General features: G+C 42.7%; 1 protein-coding gene across 3 annotated transcripts in view; it reads right to left on the bottom strand.

The window, feature by feature from the left end:
- USP40 (ubiquitin specific peptidase 40) overlaps positions 1-15,103 on the bottom strand; it is a 93,361-nt gene that overhangs the window by 23,944 nt on the left and 54,314 nt on the right. For all 3 annotated transcript variants that reach the window (XR_005780481.1, XM_040440158.1, XM_040440159.1), the window contains exons 15-22: positions 10,388-10,458; positions 8,456-8,775; positions 8,199-8,325; positions 7,934-7,991; positions 7,780-7,830; positions 5,529-5,617; positions 5,131-5,217; positions 1,598-1,634 (exon numbers count right to left, since the gene is read on the bottom strand). Coding sequence is in view for 2 of the 3 variants with exons in the window: in XM_040440158.1 (XP_040296092.1) it covers positions 1,598-1,634; positions 5,131-5,217; positions 5,529-5,617; positions 7,780-7,830; positions 7,934-7,991; positions 8,199-8,325; positions 8,456-8,775; positions 10,388-10,458 (840 nt within the window). In the remaining variant the exon portion in view is untranslated. The remainder of the gene's footprint in view (positions 1-1,597; positions 1,635-5,130; positions 5,218-5,528; positions 5,618-7,779; positions 7,831-7,933; positions 7,992-8,198; positions 8,326-8,455; positions 8,776-10,387; positions 10,459-15,103) is intronic.

Genomic DNA, 15,103 nt, shown 5'->3' with positions numbered 1-15,103 from the left:
CTCTTGATAGCCAGAGAAATAAATAATAAAAAACCGCATAAAAAACCGCATAGGAACCATATTAAAAAACTATATGACTAAATGACTACCAGATCCACAAGATCCACTCCAGGGTTAATAAACAACCCTCTTTGATAGCCAGAGGAATAAAAGCCGGATATCCAGGCAGTTCTTACCAAAGCCACTGAGGAAGAAGGTAGTCCAACCTTCGAAACGCGTCTGGCGTGGACGGATAAGAAACTAATCCTGGCAGAAAACCGGCAGAACTAGATTTTCAATATGATGATTGATATCTAGAAAAAGCGCTTCCACCAAACTAATACCAGATCTACTGGCCATAGTCTGGTAACACATGGATAGCAGAAATCAGCTGGAGTAATTAAACCAACCACATGGAGCAGTGAGAAACGCCCAGTGCAGACGCATCCAGATTCTGCCCTTGATTCAATCAGAGTGAGACCTGGGAACCACGGTCGGCTCTGGACAACTGCGGTTAACAGCGAAAACGGACCATAGAGTCAAGACATACTAGCAAGGTACCTCCTTATATCATACGTGAGGTAAGCCTTCTTACAGCCACGCTACAGATTGGAATATACCATCAAGCGTGAGTATTACTACAAGGTGCAGCGATTGTTAAATAATTGACATTTTATTTTCTCTGCATTTTCTCTGGTTGATTATGGAGAGCATTTAACACTGACCAGACCATTGGAACAAAATAGCTATACCCGGAGGTATTAGCTACAGTTGTGGAATAGCCACTACAAAATCTTGTTGAATACGGGCAGCATATGCACTTTAAATAGTGATTGACTATCACCTATTCATATACAGCAACATTGCACAATCTAAATTGACTTTTTTGTCTCTTTTTTCACGGAAAAGTGATCACCAGCATCTTATAATTTTTATTTATTTCTATTATACCCCCTTTTCCTGGTTTTATTTGTATTATATTGCACTTGGATTATTGCATTATATTGCACTTCACGTTTATATATTTCTTTGTGTAACACATCACTTGGGGATTATTTGCAGGTGCCTATTACCCGCCCGACTTATTCAACCATTGTAACCGGAGATTGTTCTGGTGGCAGCTTATTACTAGTTTTATCTACCCCATCTATAGCGGCTATTAGAATTAATATAAGATTGTTCATATTTTGTTTGTAGGCCTATTTTAGATATTGGATTCATTGATTGTATTTTATGATATTGCTATTATTTGTTTTACTCTGATTAAATATTATGAACAAATTACTCGGTGGTTCTGGATATTAGAGTGCCCATCTACTATTGTTATAATATTTTGGTGCTTTGAGTGCGACATCAGATAGGTGCACCTGACCATCTCAAACCAAGAGGCAGAGCCGTCCTTTATCTTGATTTTATTGTAGAATCTTTATACCTGCACCTTTATAATAACCTCATGTAGAGAAACATGCAAAAGGTCAGCGTTAAACAAGGCGCTGAGCTCGGTTCCATGTATAAGGTGACAATGTCATGTTATAAGCACAAAATCATCATGCTGTGGAGACTGGAGGAAATCTTAATGTACATTTTTTATGAAAAAAATAAATTAAATGTTTCTCACTTGGTAAGCCGGCTTTCTGCAGCATTTGATCCAAGCACTGAAATAAAACATAGGTCATAAGATGTCCAGCACTGAGGACTATGTATACTCACTTGCATAAGAACACAACTTTTTTGAGTAAATAATCTCAATGAATATTGTCAGAGAAATACATTACGAGTGGTCAACAGTATCTGATCGAGCTGGTTTTATTCATCATTTTCTACGCCTGGTTTAGACGTAGAAAATGGTCTAAATCGAAGACAGCTAGGAAGCGGTCTTACATTTAGAATCAGCAGTGAATACGCCGAAGTTATGTAGAGGCCGGCGCCTCTTCATAACTCTGGCGGATCCACCGCCAGGTATAGGGGTTATTAACGACTGGCGTCTAAATGAGTATTACACTAACCGGTAATCGGGTTTCCTGGAAGTCTCCATGACATCACACCCTGAGAATGACTTCCTCTGATAGGACAGGAGAGGTTTAAATCCCAGCCCTTCCCCTCCTTCACCAGTGTATTTCCAACGTAACCAGGATAAAGGGATAATAAGTGACTTAGATTTAGGAAAATAAAATATATTCAATCTATGAACTAAAATAAACAGGTGGGAAGTATGTGGTGTCATGGAGACTTCCAGGAAACCGGATTACCGGTGAGTGTAATACTCATTTCCCTAGTCGTCTCCATGACACCACACCCTGAGAAATAACAAAGAATATATTAGGGGCGAACAATAGCTCAAAGGACTTTCCACCCAAAGGCCATTTCTTCACCAGAAAAAATGTTTAGCTTGTAATGCTTTCCAGGTTGCCGCCCTACAAATCTGTTGTATGGAGGCTGACCATCTCTCTGCCCAAGAAGCAGCAATGCCTCTTGTAGAGTGTGCTCGAAGTGAATAAGGGGATCCCTTCTCTTCCAATTTATAGGCTTCTGAAATAGCTGTTCTTATCCAGCGGGAAATAGAACTTTTCGCCGCTTTCCTACCTTTATTTGGCCTGCAAAATTGGACAAACCGGTTCTTGTCAATTCTCCAATCCTTTGTCATTTCTAGATACCTTAATACTGCACGCCTGACGTCCAAGGTATGAAAGATACCCTCTTGCTCATTTTTGGGGTCGGCACAAAACGAGGGAATTACTATATCTTGTGATCTATGGAAAGTAGAAACAACTTTTGGCAAAAAACTGGGATCTAACTTAAACACTAACTTGTCCTGAAAAATACAGAGGAAAGGATCCTGAATAGACAAGCCCTGGAGTTCACAGACGCGTTTCCTGCACTGTTCTCCTGTAGAAAGGGTCGCGCTGTCCGGACGCCACTGGGCAGGTCCTGCGGCATTTTATCCATCCTGTGACCTGCAAGGACCTGCGACGCCCGGAGATGACGTCATGACGTCCGGCCCCGCCCCCAGTATCTGACGTAATGTGCCAGGCGGCCGGAGGGAACACATCTCAGTGTCACTCTGGCCGCCATCTTCCTTCCCCTCTGCATGAAGCCCGCCTGAACTGCTGCAGGGGAATCTTCACATGGGATTGCAACCGTCTGCGCCCGTGCACAGGCCACCAGAAGAGGAGGGAGAGCCGCACTACGGACCCGACCTCGGCCTGCATAGGAGCATTACAGGTGGGCCCCAACAGAGCCTCCATGCACCTCTCCTGCTTCCTATCCTGGTAGGACAGGAAATACACTGGTGATGGAGGGGAAGGGCTGGGATTTAAACCTCTCTGTGTTTTTCCTGTCCTATCAGAGGAAGTCAGTCTCAGGGTGTGGTGTCATGGAGACGACTAGGGAAAAAGCCCAACTTAATAAATGTGCCCCAATGTCTTGTCGTTCTGCACTTAAAGGGAACCAGTCATGTTGAACATGGTGTCTCAGCAGGAGGAGCTGGGCAGATTGATATATAGTTTTAGGAGAAAAGTCTCAGTATACTTTAGTAACTTGTCATTTATATATTTATCTTTCTGGTCATTCTGGGCTTTGTAGTTAAGGAAGAGGTCCTATCAATGATTGACAGCCTTCCCTATAGGAATATACATACAGAGACAGCTGTCAATCACTGATCAGACCGCCTCCTGGACTTCAAAGCCCAGAATGATCAGTAATGTAAATGTATAAATGACAAGTTATACTCAATATTTTTCTCAAAAAACTATATAAACAATCTGCTCAGCTCCTCCTGCTCCATAACATGCTTTCTGCAACTCAAACAGCATGTTCAACATGACAGGTTACCTTTAAAAATGGCATAAAAAACCTGAATTTGGGAAAAACAGCTTTATATTTTCCATCCCTTGACAGGTGCCACTGCAACATAATGTTTTTCCCTTATCCATTAGAGGTTTTAATGTTATGGCTGGTCAGTGTACATATAAAGGAGCATATAAATGAAAGGTTAGAGAGGACTATGGAAAGTAGACTATATATAAATGAAAGAACATTCTAGCTACAGAAACTAAAAAGATAAAATAATCTCTATGCAGCCTTAATAGATTAATAGTGGGTTCACACATGCAGCAACGACTCCTGTAGTTTGTTCCAGCCGAGGAACAGACTACGGAAGTTTAGCATATCCGGTATAACTGGGTACTGCCGCGCACTGCCGGATGCCCACTGACTATAATGGGATCCAACAGGGATAAGACCGCTTTCCGGCATAAATGCTGGCTTTCGGCTGGACAAATACCACTTTTTGTACTGCCGGTAGCAGTCACTTATGCCGGAAATTGGTTGGATCCTATTATAGTCAATAGTGATCCGGTGGTGTGTGGCAGAATCCGGCTATGCTAGTAAACTGCTAGTTCCTCATATCTGAACCTACCCTAACTGGACTTTTGAAAAGCTTTTAAGAAGTTAAAGTGACATTTTGGTGGAAGACCAAGAGCTAAAATGAGGAGACAGAATTGCTCAGGCTACTTTCACATATTCGGTACAGCCTTCCAGGAAGGCTATTCTGGCATAGAATGTCAGGAATCGGCCGGACAAAAACCGCTACATGCATCGTTTTTATCTCCAGCCGAATCCCGGCATGTTTTCTGGGTAGCCGGATCTCCGCCGCAGCCCGTTATAGTTAATGGGGCCGGCGGGCATTCCATTACAGATCCGGAGAGCTCCGGCAGGCTGTTCTCTGCCGGACCTCTTACCGCATACCTGCGACTAGCCTCAGATGAGCTAAGCCTGTCTTCAGTGGCGAGGAGAGAGAGCACTCAGACGTGCCATTCTGTCTCCTCATTTTAGAGATCGGCACGGGTCTGCACTTACTCTTTAAACCTGCATATTTCAGTTTCGATGAGGTTTAATACATAGTCATGTCAAGTCAAGAGGGTACAGAAATCTGCTGGTAGTGCTGTCTACTATAGCTATATATACAAAAAAAGGTAACAAAAACAAAACAAAACACCATTTCTATTTTTTCCTGCTAATTTTCAGTTTCGGCTTTTAAGTGTGTGTTATTAGGCTGTAGTAGGAGCATGACCTAAAGCATTATTAAAAAATCTGTCTCATCATATCAAGCAATACAAAGCAATTGGGAAAGCTATTCATCTGGACACCTACCTCCTTCACGGTCACGGTTTCATCCAGGATAATGTCTTGCTCCTGTCCTTCCTGAAGATCAGTTGCGAGAACAAATGAGAGAAAGACCTGTATAGAAATAATGCCGTTTATATGAGACGCTTCCTACACTGTTTAAAAGTGTATTCCCACCTTGCCATAAATGCCTTATAGACGCTGGTCCTGCCTCTGGCCGCCACATTCAGGCTGATAATGAATGGAGAGCTGGAAGGGCACGTGCGCAGATCTCTCCATTCACTTCTTTATCTACACAGCTTCTACAACCCCCAGTAATCAGCTGGAAGGGAACCTCCACAATGACCTTCATATGCTTTAATAGGGGACCATAACTTTAATCTGCGATTTATACAATACACAATGGTGCAGGTAGAACGCCATACCTCGGAAGGGTTGGGTGCTCTGCCTCTACACAGACCCAAAATTCTCCCAGCTTTAATGTCAGCCTCCTGCACTGTGCTGTGCTCAGAAACTGGAGAAAGAGAGACAGGTGGTAAGGAACAGCTTAAAACATATAAATGAAACTGGTAGTCAGAGCTACAGCTATTGATGACCTATCCTTAGAGGTCTGTGGGGGTCTGACACTCTGCAGCCAGTGTACAGAACAGAAGCAGAAGGCCCCGCACACAGAGCTACAGTGCCGTCTGCTTCTAGCTCTGTGCTCTGCCAGCGGCTGCCTAAAACAGCTGATCGGTAGGGGTGCCGGGTGTCGGACTCCCTTTGATCTGACAGGGAGGACCTATCTAAGTCCTGGAGAACCCCTCTGAAGGGGTTTTTCAGTTGCACAAATAAATCTGCGAGATGCGACCCGCACCCTGTGTTTCCATCCCAGTGCAAGACTAACAGGAGTGTCTGAGGCATCAGGTCTCTGCCTTTCCTTCCCCTTCTAACTCGAATGTCACAGATCCAAGCCTGCTCAAAGCCCTGCTGGGAAAACCCAGCTCTACCACACGGCATCATTGCTGACATCACGTCTACAAGACCGGGTCCAGGAGAATGAGCAGGTAAGAGATGTCGACAGAGCAGAGCCTTGCAAACCTTCCCAAGCCTCAGGTTTCAAAGTGTTGTAATCGGGATAGGAAACCAATACAGCGGAAAATGTCCAGTGACCAAGATGGAATCTGGCAAAAACGGAGCATTATAGATAAGCAGTCACTATTAGTAAGTGATAATGTGTTGCTTCCTGTCAACTAATGCTGAAAACCGGAATACTCCTTTAAATAGGGCCTTTCACCGCTCCTGACATGTCTGTTTTAATAGCTTCATGCATTTCCTATGTAATAACAATTCTGAAACATCTATTCTTATGGCTCTATGTTGTGTCATTCCTCGGTTATTTCTACTAGAAGTTATGAATGAATTGCTAGCAGTCTGCAGTAAGGGTACAGAGGGGAGGGAACCAGTTGGGGGTGTGTACCTGCACAGTCTGACTCTATCCAATCAGTGCTGCCATTTTCAGACTGTGCAGGGACACACCCCCAACTGGTTACCTCCCCTCTGTACCCTTACTGAAGGCTAATAGCAATTCATTCATAACTTCTAGTAGAAATAACAGAGGAATGGCACAACATAGAGCCATAAGAATAGATGCTCCAGAATTGTTATTACATGGGGAATGCCTGAAGCTATTAAAACAGACATGTCAGGAGTGGTGACAGGTCCTCTAAGTGTCACCTTCTCTCTAGACTATTTACTTACAGCTTTTTTTTCAGTTTGCATTATCTTCCTTTCACTACTCTTAAGACACTGCACAATGTTACAGATGAATGTTGGCAAGGAATCGTTCCTTCCCGACAGTCAGCAGCTCGTTCAGTGAAGGAGATCACTGCATTTACATGAAGCGATCTCCTTCACGGTATTAGAACTAAGGATCGCTATTGCTCGTCCTCATACAGAATAATTGTGTCTGGGCAGCAGATCGCTGTTTAGACTGCATGATCTGTTGCCCAGAACTGATAATTGGTGTGCCTGAACGAACAACAGGATCACCCGCTGAACGAGCGTCCCCTTGTTCATCGGATGATTGGCAGCACATTTATACGGGCAGATTGTTTGAAGGAACGTTCGTTCTCGATAATCTGCCCAATTATAGGGCAGTCTTTAAACATTACTACACATCACACTGCTCAAGCGTCCTGTGAATGTTATTAAACAGAATTATTTATTTTCTGACTAGTATCCATCTCTGTCCATATCTTATATAACTGCTAGAAAATGTGCAGTTTTAGGCCTCATGCACACGACTGTATCCGTTTTGTGGTCCACAAAGCTTGGATCCTTAAAAACGGACGTGGCGTGTGTGCCATCTGCATTTTTATTTGCAGACCCATTGTTTTCAAAGGATCCATGGTACACACTTTGCAAAACATACGGGTGCAGAAAGCACACAGATGATCCATATGATTTCCGCATCTCTATGTCCGTTCCGCAAAGAGATAAAACATGTCCTATTACTTGTCCACGGACCTAATGAAGTCAAGGAGTCTGCAAACATGGATGCAACAAAGACGGCATCTGTATTTTGCGGATCCGCGATTTGCAGAGAGCAAAACAGACACGGTTGTGCCTGAGGCCTTGGGTTGTAAACAATTAGGAGGTGTCAAATAATTTGGACCATCAGCATTGGCATCTCACCCGGTGGGAGCAGCTTTCCGCTTTTATGCACAGGTCTCAGGCAGGCTTCGCCTAATATAGAAAAACAAAAATCCAACCTATAAGACTAAGAGCGAGGTTCATGCACAGCAAAAGAAAACCTGCCAAAGTGTGAACAGAGAAGTGAATTGCTTACCGCATTCCCCTTCTAGCCCCAACAGTTCAGCTGCTTTTCTGCGGAGACTTAACATGGTCTGAAAACAAAAAAAATAGAAAAAAGTTCAAAAGACTCTTCCCATTATTCTTCACCATTTCCTAAACTGTAGATGGCAAGCTCTGAGGACAAAAGACTAATGGTTTCCTCGTGTCTTCACACTGACTTATACTGATCACCTGGAAGTCAATCACTATAGCAGTGAGGAAAACGGACAGATGAAGAATATAAAATCTTAGTGACTCACAGAATCAGGGTCTGCAGTAATCTGAACGATTCTCTTCTCACATCCTGTACTGTACCAGTCCTGGACTTGGATGTAGTATAAGCTCGGGTCAACAGCCATCTCTTTTCCCGCAGCAAGAACCATTTCTCTGAAATGAAAAGTTATCCTTTGAAAAGCAAGAATTTTATTTTAGATGGTAACCATCGTAAGTAAAGAACTTTTCCTATCAAATAAACGTGGTCTGTGTATACACCATCCTAATTGGGTTGAGTTCTTACCCCTCTTCATGGGAATCTAGTAGAAGAAGGGAGCTTCCATCTCGGAGGCCCAACATTTTGAGGGTTTTGTTCATATCTTCCATGGCAAAAACACTCCACCCCTCACTGGTTTCTGTGGAAGGGGAGCACAACAATGACTCTTTTGAGGGGCTACCGGCCAATGTCTGCTGCAGGTCTCTCAACTGAAAGTTGGACGGGAAAACTCTCTGACATTCCGAGTACTTCTGCGAGCAACTGCTGCTTTCGGTTTGACATGGACGCATGATTGTTAGAAGAAGAGGAGCACAGTCGGCTCCGCTCTGCACACACAGACCGCCAACCTGCATTGCAAATGAAAGGAGGTTTCAGTGCATATGGTTAACACAGGAACACATCAACACCACAAAAGCCGATAGTAAGATTAATTGTTGACTCTTTCAGACAGAGCATAAAGCTGCCTCGTAAAACGATGCAGCATCAAGGAGTCAAAGATTGTGCACTGGTAGTTTTTAGGGCAGGACAACAAAATTAAATTTTTGCAATCAATATAATGATTTTTTTTCATTTTTTTTATTAGGCTACATGCACATGACCATATCCGTTTTGTAGTCCACAAAATATGGATACCTTCTATTTTTTTCACAGTCCCATTAATAGAAATGGCTATTCTTGTCGGCAAACGGACAATAGGACACCTTCTATCATTTGCAGGACAGGCATACGGATGCAGGCAGCACATGGAAGACATCCAAATGATGTCTGTTTTTTTTGCGGACCCAAAGAAATGAACTGGTCTGTGTGCAATCTGTGACCTGACACGGATCCAAAATGCAGTTGTGTGCATGAGGCCTTATTCATCATGCTCTTTGAGAAAGGCTGGCAGGATGAAGAGGGGCAACTGCCTCTTCTGGCTGTCACCAAAGCCCCAGCATTCAAAAGCGATATATACTACTGGGTCATGGCCGTCATTGCCATCTTCCGCAACTTTATATCTGGGACTGGTCTGGCAGTTGTCAAATGGAGTATGTGTCACAACCCTTTCAACTAAAAGTGATCCATTCAGAATCCTTTGTGACAGGTCATCACTTGTTAATATGCATCCACAATTTTTGCGGCGGAACGGGTGCGGACCCATTCATTTCAATGGGGCCACAAAAGATGCGGACAGAACACAAAAAATATGAAGCAAGTCCAAGGAATAGCGCTGGCCCTGTGCGTTCCGCAAAATGCGGAATGCACATGGCCGGCATCCGTGCTCTGTGGATCCGCAATTTGTGGATGCTGATGCTCATCAGGCTACAAGATTAAACATGTATTTATTAAGTCTAAAAAGTTTTTTGGGTTTTGTTTAAGCTACATGCATACGATGACATCCTTATGCAATCCGTTTTTTTTTTGCGGATCAATTGTAAAAACGCCTAAAACGGACCAGTATAGGACATGTTTTATTTTTTTTGCGGGGCTACGGAACGGACATACTGATGCGGACAGTCCGCATTTTTTGCGGACCCATTGAAATGAATGGGTCCGCATCCTATCCTCAAAAGTAAATAAAAATAATGGATACAGAAACAAACAATGTGCGTGTGCATGTAGCCTTAATTTTACTCATTAAAGGGATAGTCCCATCTCATAAAGGGATAGAATATCACTAGGATATGCCATCACTTTATAATCAGTGGGGGTCTGACCTCTGGTCCTACACAGACCCTGAAACTGAAGGAATTCAGTGGAACGGAGCTGTGCTGCAGGTTCCTTGTACGGGGACTGTGACCTTAATTGGTGAGCGCACCAAAAGGTCAGACCACCACCCATCATAATGTACCGCCATATCCTCACTTTACAAGATAGGAATATCCATTTAGGTACAATTTGCCTACTAAAGAAGAATTCTCACAAAATATGCCAGACTGCCGGAACCTTGGTCAAATTACATTTCAAGCTGTGCCTTACCTGCTTTCCATTCCAAACAAATATATCACATCCATCGTGCACTCCAACACTCACGAGATTTTGCTCAGCATCTAGAAAAATGATGAAACATAAGGTTTGCTTATAAGAACAAATGTATATGAAAAAATGTATCTGATAAGAAATACCGTATGCATCCACCAGTTAGAAAAGGAGTAGATTCCATGAGGGAATCAGAGAAAAAATAAAATAATAATAATAATTACATGTGTGCACCAAAAAATATGGAAGCACAACGGACACCCGGATAACAGAGAGGTCAAGTGTCTCTGCTTCCCATGCCTAAAGTGAAAAAAAGGTAAAATAACAAAAGAGAATAATAAAAGAAAATGGCAAATAGGTGCCCTGCTAAAGCAGGAAGGTCTGCCTCCTACAGACACTAAGCTAGAAACAGATTAGCTCAGTGTCTGCAGGAGGGGTATAGCTGAGAGGAGGCGCTAACACTTTTTTGCTTAGTGTCGCCTCCTAGTGGCAGCAGCTATACCCATGGTGTCCTGTGTTCCTCAAATGATACAAGCATACAGTCACTTAACCAGAACAGTGCACCGCAGGTAAATGTACAGTCGTGGCCAAAAGTTTTGAGAATTACATAAATATTGGAAATTGGAAAAGTTGCTGCTTAAGTTTTTATAATAGCAATTTGCATATACTCCAGAATGTTATGAAGAGTGATCAGATGAATTGCATAGTCCTTCTTTGCCATAAAAATTAACTTAATCCCAAAAAAAACTTTCCATTGCATTTCATTGCTGTCATTAAAGGACCTGCTGAGATCATTTCAGTAATCGTCTTGTTAACTCAGGTGAGAATGTTGACTAGCACAAGGCTGGAGATCATTATGTCAAGCTGATTGGGTTAAAATGGCAGACTTGACATGTTAAAAGGAGGGTGATGCTTGAAATCATTGTTCTTCCATTGTTAACCATGGTGACCTGCAAAGAAACGCGTGCAGCCATCATTGCGTTGCATAAAAATGGCTTCACAGGCAAAGATATTGTGGCTACTAAGATTGCACCTCAATCAACAATTTATAGGATCATCAAGAACTTCAAGGAAAGAGGTTCAATTCTTGTTAAGAAGGCTTCAGGGCGTCCAAGAAAGTCCAGCAAGCGCCAGGATCGTCTCCTAAAGAGGATTCAGATGCGGGATCGGAGTTCGACCAGTGCAGAGCTTGCTCAGGAATGGCAGCAGGCAGGTGTGAGCGCATCTGCACACACAGTGAGGCAAAGACTTTTGGAAGATGGCCTGGTGTCAAGAAGGGCAGCAAAGAAGCCACTTCTCTCCAAAAAAAAACATCAGGGACAGATTGATCTTCTGCAGAAAGTATGGTGAATGGACTGCTGAGGACTGGGGCAAAGTCATATTCTCCGATGAAGCCTCTTTCCGATTGTTTGGGGCATCTGGAAAAAGGCTTGTCCGGAGAAGAAAAGGTGAGCGCTACCATCAGTCCTGTGTCATGCCAACAGTAAAGCATCCTGAGACCATTCATGTGTGGGGTTGCTTCTCATCCAAGGGAGTGGGCTCACTCACAATTTTGCCCAAAAACACAGCCATGAATAAAGAATGGTACCAAAACACCCTCCAAAAGCAACTTCTTCCAACAATCCAACAACAGTTTGGTGAAGAACAATGCATTTTCCAGCACGATGGAGCACCGGGCCATAAGGCAAAAGTGATAACTAAGTGGCTCGGGGACCAAAACGTTGACATTTTGGGTCCATGGCCTGGAAACTCCCCAGATCTTAATCCCATTGAGAACTTGTGGTCAATCCTCAAGAGGCCGGTGGACAAACAAAAACCCACTAATTCTGACAAACTCTAAGAAGTGATTATGAAAGAATGGGTTGCTATCAGTCAGGAATTGGCCCAGAAGTTGATTGAGAGCATGCCCAGTCGGATTGCAGAGATCCTGAAAAAGAAGGGCCAACACTGCAAATACTGACTCTTTGCATAAATGTCATGTAATTGTCGATAAAAGCCTTTGAAACGTATGAAGTGCGTGTAATTATATTTCACTACATCACAGAAACAACTGAAACAAAGATCTAAAAGCAGTTTAGCAGCAAACTTTGTGAAAACTAATATTTTTGTCATTCTCAAAACTTTTGGCCACGACTGTACATAAGCTGCCTGTATTGATCAGAACAATCATACAGTACATCTAACTGGTTGCTTTATACATTTTATAGGTCTAATAAATTTATCGACAACTGCAATAAAGCAACCTGGAGACATATTGCACATCCTCCCAAATATATAACCCAAATAACTTACTTGACATGGTTAAGTTACAGCTAACTGTATATGCTATATATATATATAACAATAGTTGAGCTTCTGTAAGGAGGAGGTGCCTTTCGTACAACTAGGGTCCATTCACACGTCCGTAAGTGTTTTGCGAATCCGCAAAACATGGACACCGGCAATGTGCATTCCGCATTTTGCGGACCGCACATCGCTGGCACTATAATAGAAAATGCCTAATCTTGTCTGCAATTGCGGACAAGAATAGAACATGTTCTATTTTTTTCCGGAACGGAAGTGCGGATCCGCATTTCCGGATTCGGCAGCACATCGTGCGGCCCCATAGAAATGAATGGTTCCGCAGAATGCGGAACAGAATTGTGAATGGAGCCTTACTGTGACGAGTAGGCAATTCCCACCAAGTCTGTCTTTCATATGAACAGAGAAATCATTGGTTTATCGGAGTCTGCTAAGGTTTTGTGGACTGGACAACGGCTGGTGTGAACTGCCTACTCTTGTGAAAATAGGTTACCGCTTCCTTAACTTTATATGCTCAATACTAACACTATTCCACTGGCGCTTGTGCTCACCTTGTCTGTCTATGCTGCGGTATCGCACCAGTACCGCACTCCCTGCTGCTTAAAGAGAAAACTTCACAGTACAAATAGTATATAGGATACCGCGCACCTCCTCTCCGATAATCTCACCGATTGCCCCACTACAGGCAGCCACTAACACATGTCAATCCAAATCCAAGATTACCTTGCTGTTGATACTGTATCCGTGGCTAATGTTTTCTTTATCCTTCTCTGTGGGTTTTAATTCCGGGAATATCAGTCAGGTATCTATAGCATGGAGCGCACCCCGGCCGGTGGCGCCGCTCCGTATAGTTCAAAAGCTCGCGCTCACGTGGAGCAACTAGTGACGTCACTATTAGAGCCACGGAGAGTCGTGAGTGCCAAATTTCCAACGCATTTCGAACAGTACGCTGTTCTTAGTCAGGGAATCAATCTGGCTCCCATACCTTACTTACTTACTTATATACTCCATTGGACTTCCTATCTTAACCCTTCCCTCTCCGTCTCTAATGATCACATATTTAAAACCACCAACGATTTTATTATCCATTTCTGACAGCATATAGCTCCATTTCTACATCTTACTACGGTTTTCATGCTCTCACTCTAATCAAACGCAAATAGCTCTATTTCAGCATTCAAACCCATAGGTACTAATGTGTTCATATTAAAGATCCATTTTGTTTCTGCTCTTGACATACTTTTAATATAATCCCCTCTTCCTTTATCCATTTTAACCATCTCCAAGCCACAAAATGTGGACCCTCCAAATTTACACTCGTGTTTCTCTACATGTCTTCATAGTGGGTACCCCTCAAATTTTCTCAGATTATTATACATATGTTCTCTTATTCTTTTCTTTAATTGCCTTTCTGTACGGCCAATATAGATTTTTCCACATGGACATGTGATCGCATATATTACCCCCCCCCCCCCCCCCCCCGCCTATGGCAAGTAATGTGTTGTCTAATCTTGTATTTATATGATCCAACTTGTTTTTTATTATTATTTTGGGATTTTTTTACACCCTATGCATCTTTTACATGGAGAGAAGCCTTTTACAGCGCATTTATTTTCTATCTTTTTACTACCTATAGCTACACATGCCCCTGTGGATGCTATCATATTACCTATGTTTTTTGCCTTCAGATACACAAATCTCGGAGTATCTGGAATATAAGTTCCAATTATTTTATCTTCTTTCAGAGTGCCCCAATATCTATTAATAATCTTTTTAAAATGTTTTGTTTGACCATTATAGGGTATTAGCAGAAGGACCCGGCTTCGCACGGGTATATTTCATCTATTTAATTTTATGTTTCCGTGTGTCGTAAATAATATCAAGTTTCCCCCATAACAGTGACCTCTACAGTGCCCGCCCCTTTAACTGTGACTTTCACTGTGACCGCCCCTTTAAGCAGTAAAGAAATATGGCTGGGTTGTTATGGAAACCTGGAGTAAAACTGTGTTTATGGCAGTTGGGCTTTGAAGAGAAAGAATTGCAGGCTTGTATTGGGGGAAGGGGGGTCATTTTTTGGGAATATCTCAGTAAAGGTACGTCCTAGAGAGCTAAGACCAGGTCTAAAACCTTCCCGGACACCTGATGTACCTGTGTGCCAAATTTGGTGAAGATCGGTCCAGTCATTTGGTCGCGCATAAAGAACGTCTAGACAGACAGATAGACAGACAGAAACTCATTTTTATATATATAAGAGATAATAATAGGTGGAATGGTTTCTTTTCTTTTTTCTCGTTCATTTTTCTATCTCATTTATCTTCCTACAGGGTTTGTCTGTTCAATTGCCCTATTTTTATTTTTTGCTCTATCAATTTTCTTTAGCATATCCCTTCAATCAATTTCTTCTGCATGTATTCC

The sequence above is a fragment of the Bufo bufo genome, chromosome 7 (assembly GCF_905171765.1).
Source record: "Bufo bufo chromosome 7, aBufBuf1.1, whole genome shotgun sequence".
Classification (NCBI taxonomy): Eukaryota; Metazoa; Chordata; class Amphibia; order Anura; family Bufonidae; genus Bufo; species Bufo bufo.
Note: the sequence above shows the minus strand (reverse complement) of the source record. Positions and strands in the feature narration are given on the sequence as shown.